The following is a 13,136-nucleotide window of genomic DNA, read 5'->3' as shown; positions in this document are numbered from 1 at the left end:
GGTGGTTATTGTAATAGTGTGGGGAGAATCGAACAGTATTGTTTAGTTTCTTAAAGAAAGCAACAGTTGAAACATTGCAACATTTTGCTAAGTACATTTCACTTAACTATGATGTAAGGCAGGCGTGTTAAACAGACTTGCCCACAAATCAACAAGACAAATATTTAGCAATCACACTGTTTCAACGGCTCTGTGGTTAGCTGCATCTGTGGCCAGGTTATCCCTCTGCCGCCCCCCGTGTAGGACCCCGCTCTAGCTTTCACCCCCAGCCCATCTGCCTTCTGGCCCGCCCCGACTCCCCGTCCCCGCTCCGCCCCTCTCTCCTCTTCCCCTAGCGGGCGGGGCAAGGTGACATCACGGACCCGGTGATACACGACTAGTGTTGGCCGCGGCTTCTTGCCATAGGGGGGCGGGGTGACCTCGCGCTGCACGCGGGCTGCCTCCCTGGTGACGTAGAAGCGCCAGGGGCAGGGGTCGGGCGGGTAACCCACCCCCACCTGATCTGGCGGCGGGGAAGGAAGGCGCGAGCCGTGGCCGGAGCTGCGCGCGGGCCTGGCCTCGCTGCCGCGGAGCAGGGGGCTGAGCGCGAGCGGCCGGCGCGGCTCCGGGCGGTTCCCCGCGCTGCAATATGTTCAAGAGAATGGCTGAGTTCGGGCCTGACTCCGGGGGCAGAGTGAAGGTGCCGCCCGGGGGCGGGAGGGCGCCTGTCCCCACCTCCACCGGGCGCGCTCGGCTTGCTGGGGGCTCCGCACGGGGGGGGCTGTGTAGCTGCGCTCTGCCCGCGGGCAGCCCCCAGTGCCGCGCTCAGTGCCCGCCGCGGGGTGCAAGCAGCCGCGGGGGGTGGCGGCCCCGGCGCGTTCACCGCTTGGCAGCCCCCCGCCCAAAGGGCCAGTGCCGCCGCCGCAGTAGCGCGGGCAAAGCCCGCGTCCCCGCCAGAGCCGGCCAGGGCGAGGAGCCGCAGCAGCCGTGCCTCGGGGGCCGGAGGGAGCCCCGCTCGCAGCACGCGGTGGCAGAGGCCGGCCTTAACCCGCGGGCGGGGCACCGAAGTTTCCTGTTTGTACCACAGAGCGGGTCCCGGCGGCTTGAGCTGGAGGGTGACTCGGTCTCCCAACGTCATCTCACTCTTGGCCTCTGCTGAGGGGCAAAGAGATTGGTTCCGCACGCTGCAAACGCTTCATAACTGCTGTGCTGGTCTATTGGAAAACGCATTTTTCACCCCTTCTTTTTCCCCCAACCACTGGTAGCCTCCATACTGGAAGGTTATTTATGCGGCTCAGAAACGTTAATTTCTCTGTCAGATGGAGTCTCTCAGATCTCATAATGATAAAATACATGTTTTAAACAAAACAGATACAAATGGCAGAATAGCTTAAATTGAAGTAAAAATAGCAGCTGTTATATATCATGTGGCTTCTCAACAGGATTAGTTTCAGTTATCATTTATGAGCTGCTGATCACTTTTCTTTTTTAAAGGGTGTTACTATTGTGAAACCTATAGTTTATGGAAATGTTGCACGTTATTTTGGAAAGAAAAGAGAGGAAGATGGACACACACATCAGTGGACAGTTTATGTAAAGCCTTACAGAAATGAGGTAGGCAAAAAGTTGATTATTGACCAAAAGATGAACTAGAAATGTTTACCATAAATTGTCATCTGTCTAGATATAGGCCTTAATTCTGCAAACACTTGAGGCATGGCTACACTTGCAGATGTAGAGCGCTTTGAGTTAAACCAGCCTTTGTAGAGCGCAGTAGGGAAAGCGCTGCAGTCTGTCCACACTGACAGCTACAAGCTCACTGGTGTGGCCACGTTAGCAGCTCTTGCAATGGCCACAGAGAGAGCAGTGCATTGTGGTAATTATCCCAGCATGCGGGTGGCTGCAACATGCTTTTCAAATGAGGGGGAGGGGTGGAGTGTGACAGGGAGTGTGATATGTGTATGCGGGGGGCTGAGAGCATGTCAGCATGCTGTCTTGTAAGTTCAGACAGCAGCAGACCCCCCCCCCCCCACCGCCTCTCTCTCTCTCACAGCATTCCACAGTAATGGTTGCTTTGTCTCAGAGCAGATAAGCAGCTGGCTGTCAGAAATGGAGCTTTCAAAGGGCATATGCACATTCCTGCAGTGATTCCAAAACAATGAGAAGAGTGACCACTTGACTTAAGGGGATTATGGGACGTTTCCAGAGGCTGATCAGAGTGCAGTAATGCAACACCTTGTTCACACTGACAACCGGGCGTTTCAGCCAAGGCGCAACAAGTGTTAATATTCTTGCCTAGGTGGAGTACCAGGAGCACTCTAGCCGTGGAGTCAGAGCACTCTACGTGCCTTGCCAGTGTGGACGGGTAGTGAGCTAGTGCGCCCGAGGCTGCTTTAATGCGCTCTAACTCGCAAGTGTAGCCAAGCCCTTACATTCATATTTAACTTTAAGCATGTTAGTGGACCCATTGACTTCAAAGTTAAGCACATGTATAATTGCACAATTGGGGCCTTACCTGTTAAAATATAGCAAATGTTGTAATGACAGTGTCACTCAAGAAATGCCAGAAAGGTCCTTAGCATTGTGTTGGGGTCAGAAGAAAATACAGGCACAGTTAGAATAGCTTCTTCATCTCCAGTATAACACATTAATTATATGTACAAATTTAGAGCTGGCATTAGGGAAAAGGTGTGCAGATAAGTGTTTGGCAAAAAGTGAGTTATATAGACTGGCAGTTAAAAATAATCTATATTTCTGCAAGGATCATATAGAAAATAAATTAGATTGATATCATCAGAGAGAAATGTAGCAAGACATTATGTGGATTTTTTTAATCTGGAGTATAGCTTGGTTTTGGCAGATAGTTAAAGTTTGCCACATTAGTAAACATAATAGATATGTGGAGGGGAAGAAACAATGAGAGAAACTGTTCAGTGTGCTTTAATATCTGGAAATAATTGGCTACAGTGTTTACGTTTTAGGATATGTCTGCTTATGTGAAGAAAATTCAATTTAAACTACATGAAAGCTATGGTAATCCTTTAAGAGGTAAGTTTGTTTTTTTATGGTTTGTACATAGCTCTCACATAATGAGACTATAAGTCATCTGTATTCCTGCCACTATTTTTTCCACTGCAGTTGTTACCAAACCACCATATGAAATCACTGAAACGGGTTGGGGTGAATTTGAAATCATCATCAAGATATTTTTTATTGATCCCAATGAAAGACCGGTAAGTACATTTTTTGGCTTTAATAAACCTTTATTTATGTGTAGTGTATTGTGCATTTATAAAACTTTGACATGGGATGCAGTTGACCAGAAAAAGTTCTAGTACTAAGTCTCAGCATGTTTAATGTCTTCATTGCTGTATGCTTACCCTTCACTTTTGGATGCATCTTCAAGATAATGTGTGCTATTACTCAGCTTTTGGAGTCATTTTTTATTGTGCATTGAATCCCAGTGCATAGCTGGCTTTCACACTTTTAAACTAAGTTTAGATATGGAAAGCATGAGTCAAGTAGCACTGTGGTGCCTGAAGGTGGGAAGGGAATGCCTACTTGTTGAAAACAGAATTTGTAAATTACCATGATCACAAGAGCTCCTTGTCCAAAACTCTCAAACTCTTTATGCTTTCCTTGACCTGATTAACACTAAGGAGGAATATGATAGATTACACACTTTTTGAATGGTGTTGAAGGAAAGAAAAGAACTGTAAGGTGTTCCAAAGAGGATCAAAGTAGATAAAATAGCCTGGATTGTCTCTTTTTCCCTCCCTGTTCTCCATTATGTACAGTTCTTCCAACTGGAAGCAGGGATCGGCCATCTCTGTGGCACTTAACTGGTTTGCTTAAGGGAAGGAGTGGAAAGGGCAGAGTTGCTGGGATTTGTTGATTGGAGCCAGAGCTATTGTGAATCCATGTTGCCTCCACATGGGTGGCCCTGGCCTCCCATGAATAACCAGGGGTTTGTAGGTAGGCTCACAGCCTATTCCATTACCTGTCACCTCCCACAGAATAATAGAAAAGGAACTCTTGGAGAAGAACTTCATCGAGGGGTGATATAAATCTAGATTAATATTGAGAAGCACTTCCTAACTCTGGTTTGTTAGGCATCCGTATGCATGGGGTCCCACATGAACCAAGTGATCTTTTCTGTACTCAGAGCTTGTCAACATGGTGAGCTGGTGCACAGAAACCTAGCATGTGAATCTATAGCCAGCTACACGTGCTTGCAAAGTTCTGTTGCGTGCTTTGACTTACTGCTATTAGTGCTGTAGCTGTGTCCACATGGGATATTGTTGTGTGGCTAGCTAGTGTTCTGCAGATGCACTTCCTGGCTTGTTGTGCACCAACTCATTGAATGTTTTAAAAAAGGTAATTATTATAGAAGCATTTATAGATCAATCTTCGTTTATCTTATTTTCTATTTTACTTTCCCTAGACCCTTTCCAAATCCAGCCAAACATTTGGCTTCAGGATGCTTAAGTTGTTTAACAATTAATATTAAATTCAGTTATTCTGTTAAAGTTTAATCAGAAGATCGGTTTAGTTCTTGAATTCTTACAGGGTTTTAAAAATCCTATATGCTTGCACAGCAAAAAGAGCAATGAATGTTTTAATTCCATTCTGGTGTATCACTTATTTTTTCTTAAAGTGGTCGTATTACATTTATTCAGGTCTATCTGTTTTCCTTGCACAGGTAACTTTGTATCATTTGCTGAAGCTGTTTCAGTCTGACACCAATGCAATACTGGGAAAGAAAACTGTAGTATCCGAGTTTTATGATGAGATGGTAAGAAAAGAGAACATATTAAAGGTTTTGTTTTTAAATAGTGAGATTGATAACAGGTGTGTATTTTTCTCCTCTATTAGATATTTCAAGATCCTACTGCTATGATGCAGCAGCTTTTGACAACATCTCGTCAGCTAACGCTAGGAGCTTATAAGCATGAAACAGAGTGTAAGTGCCAACTGATAATTCTAATGTCACACATGAATTTTAGAAGTTAAGATTAACCATTAATGTTTTTAATTATCTTTGTCTGCTGCTGTAAAGTGAAATTTATATGTGGAAAGAGCTCTATATGTTTTTGAAAAACATCTCTACAGACATATCTATTAATGTTCAAAAGTATTATACTAATTTTAAGATCTAAAGGTTTCAGATTTGTACATTTTTCACAATTGTTTACTTGTGAATAATTCTATATGAAGGCTGATAGAAATATTTATCGTTCATGTAATTCCAGTGAAGTCAGAGAGTAACACAAGGAATGAAAAAACCTCCGAGGGGTCCTTGTGCTACAAGGTCTCCTTGTTGTTTTTGCTGATACAGACTAACAGAGCTACTACCACTGTGAAACCTCTCACAAGGAATGAAGTTGCCCAATAGATTTGAGGTGTGAACTTCCCCTGTTCATCTAAATAGGATATTAACTGAACTCAGAGATTGAACTTGAAATATTAACATTAAATATTGCAATTCTAACACCTTTACCTGAAGCCAGCAGCTATTTTGGGATGGAGTGAATAGTTACTATTACTTGTTTTCTAAATGAAGTTCTCAAACTTTCATGCTGTAGACCATTTCTTAAGATAACAGACTTTTATAGAGTCAACTCCCTATCCAACCTCTTTCCTAATTCTTTGTTTCCTTTGCAACTATAATGCTTTCTTTAAGTATTGAGGGCGTTAAGGAGATAAAATGAAAATAAACTTTATTAATATTGACTGGTGTGGCTATTTGACTTATCCCCTCCTTCAGATTTTGAATCAGCTTTCTGATTTCCTATACCCAGAGCATAATTTAATATATATTCATTCCAGATCTCGCATTGCTGTCTATAACTCTGCTGCTCTAATCTCTCCAGGACACTTACACTTTGATTCTGTCCTCCTGTCTGTATGATACCCCTCTCATTTAAGTATTGTCAGTAAATTATATTACTTAAGATACTTCTAAGATACCTAAAAATGAGGACTAAGGGAGTACATATAGCTTTGAAAGCCAGAAAGTGCTGGATTCTAATCTCAGCGTTGCCACTGTAGTGCTGTGTCGACTTTGGTAAATCACTTGACTTTCCTGCCTTAGTTTTATCATCTGTGCGGTGGAAATAATGTCTTTACCAGTTTCCTCATTTGTAAAATACTTATCTCACAAAAGTACTGAGGATTATTTTTTGTATTTGTAGCTTGTTACTTTGTTAATTGGACAGTAGAAAATGTTTTATGACTTTTGAGCATGTCAAACTTTTACATTTAAACTAAAAAAAAATGGCTACATGTTTCTACTAGGCATAGATAGGAGTGATTTATTGCTCTACAGCCAAAGTATTAGAGGTGTTTCCTTATTTGCATTTCTCATAAATATGCTTGTAGAAGAAGATATCGAGTAGGACCTTCCTGGAGCATGGGCTGTTTAATTTAATATCCCACAAATGGGAGGGGTGATGTTTTTGCGATGCAGTGGAGTGCCAGTGTTCTATTCAGATTTCTGTTGCCCTGCCAGCCCAAAAAGGGAGACATGGGGAAAGTAACATTCTCACAATGTTTTTGTGCATAAGCTAAAAAGCTGGAATTTACAGTATTTCAATACTGCATTTTCTGTAGGATACTTGGAAAGACAGATTCTGTGCCACTGTATATCTGAGACATATAGAATAACTATTGTGGTAAGGCATTGAGGGCAAGGTGCTTTTTTTGCACCTGGTAGGGAATAGGAGCCCAACTTCCAGCCATGCAAACTCCAAAATGGGATCTGAAAGTCCTTCTGGATTCTTTTAGGGCCCATGCATTATCAGTAGTGAAGATTCTGTGAAACAGATTCTGCCCTCTGTTACATTATATTGAATAATTGCAGTTTTGCAGTGCACTAAAAATTTTTTTTCTTTGTCACCATCCCAGTTGCAGATCTTGAAGTTAAAACCAGGGAAAAGCTGGAAGCTGCCAAAAAAAAAACCAGTTTTGAAATTGCTGAGCTTAAAGAGAGATTAAAAGCAAGTCGTGAAACTATCAACTGCTTAAAGAGTGAAATCAGGAAACTTGAAGAAGATGACCAGTCTAAAGATATTTAACGAGTTATCAATTTGATAGAGACTTAGCTGTAAATAAAGGGACTTAGATCATGGAACAATGTTAACATATTCTCTCGAATTCATAGAGGGGACTATGTACAGTTTCATCCTTGAATTTCATTTCAAAAGATTGTTGTACATGAGGCCAGCTTTATAGATGAAAAATGTCTAGTGTTTAAACTATCAAAGTATGTGCAATTTTTACTTTTCTATCATTTTAAAGAATGTAATTCTTTGAGATCAGACTTTTTTAAAATTGCATTGAGTGCAGCATGGTAACTTTGTAATAAATCTCAGGTTACTATAATTTACAAAATGTAATCCGTTTTCATACTCCATTTACTCTTTCTAAAGTATTGGAGACAAATCTTTAAAACTGAACATTAAAATAGTAGTAGCCTTTTCACTGTTGGGAATCTGAAACTCCTCTGCTTAGTTGTTGGCTTCACATCCAGTGTGATGAGTAAATTTGAAGGGAGAGGTTAAAATCTTTGGTATGCAGGTAGTTTAAGCCTGTCAGTTTAAAATTACATCTGCACTTCTGTTTTCTGATATTGGTATGAGAAAAAGTGGGCTGGTAGAGATTCAGGAAGATGAGATTCTTTAAACTAGCAGTTCTACTGTACAAATGGTACAGAGACAAATGATAAAAATGTAGATCAGACTTATATAAATGCAGCAACCACATTACTTATATTCCAAGATGTAAGTTGACTTGTCATGTTTTGCAACTTTTTGTTGGCCTAATATATTATTATTATTATACTGTATTATTTGTTACCAACTCCAGTAACTCTAGCATACGTCCTTACCGAAAAAGCAGTACATATTCCCCTTGACAACTCTGACTTTATTCATAGGAATAAAATGTGACCTTGGAATGAAAAGGGTTATCTTCCCTGCTATTTTTTAAATTACCACTATACAATAAAATCACCTGTTAAATACACACACAAACCCCAGGAATTAATGTGAGATTATAAAGACTCAAAGCATTGGGATTGCTTTAAATTTGAGATTAATATGAACCGCCTGTTGACCATGACTTTAGTAAACTAAATCCATTTAAAACAGTTTCATAGAAGTAATTTACTTCAAATAATGCAGTTTTTTGATATCTGCACTTAATATAGAACTGGAAGGATTTTTCCTTCATTCTCTGACCCCACAGTGCAGCTAAGATACGTGGGAATCAAATGAGAAGGCACAAGCCAAGACTCTTTGTTTAAAGGTGTTTCAAAGAGTTATAACTCCCATGGAACCAACTACTGTCTAATGTTCAAATAAAGCTGGCTGACTCTAAAAGATGGTCCAAGTGGCTTCCGTGGACAAATTGTTGCTGGTCTGATGCCTTGCAAGACTCATGAGAGGAGCATAGGAGTGGAAATGTACTAAATTGACAGGGAAGTAAAACAGATGTCTATATTCCAGAACAGCAGCTCCTCTGACTCCTTGCAGCTGCTAATCTGGGTTTGAGTGTGGGCTGAAGTTGGAAAGATAGGGTTTAGATAGGGCAAGGGTTCTCAAATGGGGTTGTAAGGTTATTACATGGGGGGGTCGTGAGCTGTCAGCCTCCACCCCCAAACCCTGCTTTGACTCCAGCATTTATAATAGTGTTAAATACAAAAAATGTTTTTTTAATTTATAAGGAGGTGTCGCACTCGTAGGTTTGCTGTGTGAAAGGGGTCACCAATACAAAAGTTTGAGAAACACTGATATAGGGGCCAATGGCTTACCCAAGCCCCATCAGCTCAGATGATGCCTTGTCACTCTCCCAACCTCTGAGTGAGGGGTGACCCTTAAAAGAGCCACTGTCCAGAGGGGGGATGGTCCAGTGGTTAGGGAACTAGTTTAGCATTTGGGAGACTATGGTTCAGTTTCTTGTTCTTCCACAGTGTGTGACCTTGAACAAGTCACTTAGCCTCTCTGTGCCTCAGTATCCCTTGTGAAATGGGGATAATAGTACACCCATAGCTCATTAAGGATTATGAGATGCTTGAATACTACAGTGATGTGGACAATGTAAGCAGCTTAGGTAACTTTTCCTGACCGTGATTGTAAAGGTTTCTTGGAGCTGCTTGCTAGATTTGGACCTGTGAGGTGTCACTAGAATTTCAGGAGTACCATCACACAAGATTATGGGGAATTGCATTCCGTTTCCTGAGGTAGCTTTTAAGACACTGGAATTTTTTTCTATTTTGGGAATAGGATGTAGATGGGAAGGTAAAGGAAACCTGGGAATTTGCAGTAGTGGTGGGACAAAAATGGGTTTAGAACACATATTGTACCAATACTTACTCCTGCACAGCCCTGCCACATGAGACTGTGGGGGAATGAGGAAATCCTCTCAATTTTTTTAATCTTCACACTGAGCCAACGTGTGTGACATCTCCTGGTTTGAGAGTTGAAGTTGTGAATCCTAATTCTGGAGTACATAAGTCAACATAATGAGACTAATGGGAATATGAGTAACATGCAGTCAGAATTCTAGAGCCTCCAAAGTGTTGAAACAGATCTTGAAAAGCTGTGTCATAAGTAGCCTAGCAGAATTTGATTTTTATTTTTTATAATTTTGACATATCAATGTTTAGTTTTAAGCATTTTTAAAATTTTTATTAACTTAAATTTTTAATTGCAGGAAATTGGGGTGGGGAGGAGGGGTCAGGCAATAGGTGAGATCAGACCATAATTCTTTAATGACAGTAGAGATTTGAGATTTCAAAAAGTTAAAGCTTTATTGCCATTAAAACACAATTGTCCACATCACATCAAAATGTACAAAATAAATATTCTTAAATCAAACTCTTCTCAAGCAGCATGTTTCTTATTTTGCCTATCTGTAAACTCTGGTTATTACAGCTGTAAATTTTTGTTAATGTGTCTGGTGAAATGAACATCTACTGTCACTTACTGATGATCTAATCCTCCCAAGCCTAGTGATAAGAAGAAATAATATCTGAATCATAGCTTTTCTTAAGAACCTATAAACACTATCCAGCTGTGTTTTTATACCATCGTTATCACCATAGTATTAGAATACTTTATTTAAGTGCAGAACTCAGCCTTAAAAATGGACCCAAGACTGGTGCTTTCGTAATAGAGAGCATTCCCGTAATAGACCAGTGATTTTTTTTTTTCCTCCTTACTTCTGAGGCAATCAAGATTTTTTTTCTTGTCACTGTTCCCTCAACTTCACTTTTTATGCTTTTGTTTCTCTCCTTCCTTCCTTGCTGTTCCTATGGGAGGAGGAGACAAAATAATACTCTTAACTTGGAGGGAAAAAAATTAGTCACAAAATCTTTTCCTGAGCAGATATGACTGTCTCATGGAAAACAAGAAACTATTTCATATTACACTGTTCAAGTTCCTTGTGTGTATTCTGTATTTTTCTTCAATTGTAGAAAATTGTTTCTAAGGATGAAGAAAACATGCTTGAATTCAGCAGTATCAGGAAAATTCAGTTTTCCAAAGAACCTGTCTACAATTTTCTATCAGAATTGCAGAGCCTAAACATGATTTTTATTGGATTGTAAGCAGTTTGAGAAAACAAACTTTTCCAAAACTTGTGTGAAACTAAATATTGTGCCTGCATGTGACTACATGTGCATATATGAGTCATGGAGTAGGTTGGACACATGAATATGTATTCACCTTTCTAATCATGTGCACATCTAAATCCCCAAGCTTGCATATAGTGTATACACCTAAAAGTCAAGACATTTGAACTGAGATGAAGCAGCACATGCTGGGACCTGTAGTCTGCATGATCTACATTATCTGGAGAAAGCAGCTGTGGGTTGTAATGGAAAGTTAAGGTCCATAGACTGTACTTTGGCCACCCCGAGTAAGATGTTTTTCACATTATTCGAGACAAATAGTTATGGTTCATGATTTCTGGGGATGTGAATTTAAGTGGTAGCTATGTACATTGTTGATTCTGACTTTCTGCCTTCAGAGAGTGGTTCTATCCTGAATTATAATGATGAGACAGAGTGGTATTTTAAAATCTCTTCAAGAGGGGGGAAAAAACCCCTGATTGTGCCATATGTAAAACAAAAGACTTCTTGATCTCACCCAGATGTATGATAATTTAGTCTCAATAATTGTCTAGCACTAAAGCTTCAGACTCTGTTTAAACTAATCCTTTGGTGAGTGAGGAGAAATATGGTTTATTTCCATTGTCTTGCTAGGTAAAATGTTCTGGATTGGGAGATAAACTTGTCCCATGTTACAAGTTAACTAGTCCAGATATGTTATCCTACTTCATGCATCAAACAGGTAGCTTTATAATTAAGCACAGTTTGCTATTTCCATTGCAAACTCCATTTCCCCCCAACCCCAAGAATTTTAACCCATTTTAACTCACAGCTGTCCGAGATGTGAGATCTAAATATTTAGGTTGGATGAGAGAGGAACTGCCAATACCTTCCATGATCACCTTCCCTTTCACTACTTTTCAGTAGTAAAGAAAAACTCACTAAACTGCTGATCTGAAAGTTTTATGCTTCACTGTCCTTATACAGCTTTTTCAGCATGGGGGTGGGGTTGATTCTTCTGAGGGGGTGGTGGTTAGCATATCAGCCCGTTTGTTAGTCTGAGATAGAATTTTGGGTTTGACTTTTTCATATTCATATATCTTACACTAATATGTGTGAAGAACAATGAACAAAGATACTGTGTGTTGTACTTCCCACAACCAGATGGGGTTTTTAGTACAATGGGAAGAGATAAGGGATAGAGCAGTTAAAGTGTTACCGGGCATAGTGGGAGTGTAATATATGAGCTCCTTTCTCAAGCCAAGGTCAAGCAACCAGTTGCGGGGAGGTGGGGGGAGGCATAAGAAACACTAAAAGCCAAAGAAAAGCCTGGCATTGTCCAGAACACAACCTCACTCCTTACCCCCCCCCCCATGGGATACAAAAGAGGTGGGACGAAGACCCATGACCCTCCAAAACAGAAGTGACCATAAGTGTAAGGAGTGTGATTAGGGGTGTGCACTGCAGGTATATTTGGGCCTGCTAAGGAGGAAGAGGGGGGAATGGGGAACAGGGACATAAGCAAGACTCTGCAGTGTCAGAGCTGGGAAGGGGGACATGGGGTAAACACTCTGCGGCGTCAGAGCTGGGAATGGAACACTGGGAATCAGACTATGCCGACATGTAGAACTGTGGTATCCATGTTTGCTTGGAACTAACCCCAGTAAACATTGTATTGCCTGCACTTTGGACTTCTGGTCTTCTGCTTCCTGTCTGTGTGACGAGAACCAGGGGAGAGGGTGAAGGGAAAGCCCTCTAGCAGGGGTAGCCAGACAAGAAGTGCAGCTCTGTTGGGGCAGCCTGCCCAGCCTCATCCAACAATGGTCTAGGACAGTAAGTAGGTCACTGGTGGCCAAGACCCATCCTTGTTGGACGGGGCACCCAGACTGGTGGTCAGAGGCCAAACTGAAGATATGGAAGCAAAGAGCCTTGTTGGCATGAGCCAGAGCGATGGATACTATTCTTCAAATGCAAACCTGGTGAGATCTGAGACCTCTGAAGTATCTAGATATAGCAAGGTGAAGTATCTCCTCTCCCTCTTACTCATTTTCTTTTGTTGTCCTTCTGTATTCTGTCTGTATCTTTTGCATTCTCACATTCTTTTATCCTGTTTCATTCATTTACCCTGTCTTGCCCTTCTTTTTAGCAATTTAGGACTGGTAAGAGTTGTCAGATTGAAAGCCTTGAAGAATAAAACCCAGCACAGGAAAAATATGGATAACTAACTACCTGGTTGTTGTAAGAAACATTGCTTTATTTAACTTCTTCCAGAGAGTTATTCTTCTGGCTACACTAACTCATCTGTCCTTTTGGCATGTAAACTACACTGCTGAACCACTTACAACTTTATATCATTTATCACCATCCATTTTCAGACCTGCTTAAACCTGATGTGTACCTTACACCTCCATTTACATCACCGTTCAGTTTGCTCCTAGTATTTCTACTTAACCCACATCTCTAATACCAAGCCATTTAGAGCTGTACCCTTTGTAGATTTCATTTTAGAATACCTAGGATCTGACATGAAGTCTATTTCAGGGGT

General features: G+C 41.1%; 1 protein-coding gene across 2 annotated transcripts; it reads left to right on the top strand.

Moving 5' to 3' along the window:
* The first annotated feature begins 506 nt into the window (after positions 1-506).
* Positions 507-9,776, top strand: YEATS4 (YEATS domain containing 4). Of its 2 annotated transcripts, none has more exons than XM_074942070.1 (7): positions 507-679; positions 1,474-1,593; positions 2,961-3,027; positions 3,118-3,212; positions 4,682-4,774; positions 4,855-4,942; positions 5,232-5,389. In XM_074942070.1, exons 1-7 carry the CDS (start codon positions 629-631, stop codon positions 5,372-5,374), a joined length of 657 nt encoding a protein of 218 aa, XP_074798171.1. In that variant the 5' UTR covers positions 507-628; the 3' UTR covers positions 5,375-5,389. The 2 variants fall into 2 exon arrangements, with proteins under 2 accessions (XP_074798171.1, XP_074798170.1); XM_074942069.1 differs by lacking the exon at positions 5,232-5,389 and adding an exon at positions 6,886-9,776 and having other exon boundaries at positions 523-679.
* The last annotated feature ends 3,360 nt before the right edge of the window (positions 9,777-13,136 follow it).

This window comes from Natator depressus, chromosome 1, assembly GCF_965152275.1.
Source record: "Natator depressus isolate rNatDep1 chromosome 1, rNatDep2.hap1, whole genome shotgun sequence".
Taxonomy (NCBI): domain Eukaryota; kingdom Metazoa; phylum Chordata; order Testudines; family Cheloniidae; genus Natator; species Natator depressus.
This window is presented reverse-complemented; position numbering and strand designations above follow the sequence as displayed.

Coding starts and splice junctions, on each gene's coding strand:
- YEATS4 (XM_074942069.1), top strand. CDS start 629: ATGTTCAAGAGAATGGCTGAGTTCGGGCCTGACTCCGGGGGCAGAGTG. Junction 1,594..2,960: donor TAAAGCCTTACAGAAATGAG/GTAGGCAAAAAG, acceptor TTTACGTTTTAG/GATATGTCTGCTTATGTGAA. Junction 3,213..4,681: donor TTGATCCCAATGAAAGACCG/GTAAGTACATTT, acceptor TTCCTTGCACAG/GTAACTTTGTATCATTTGCT.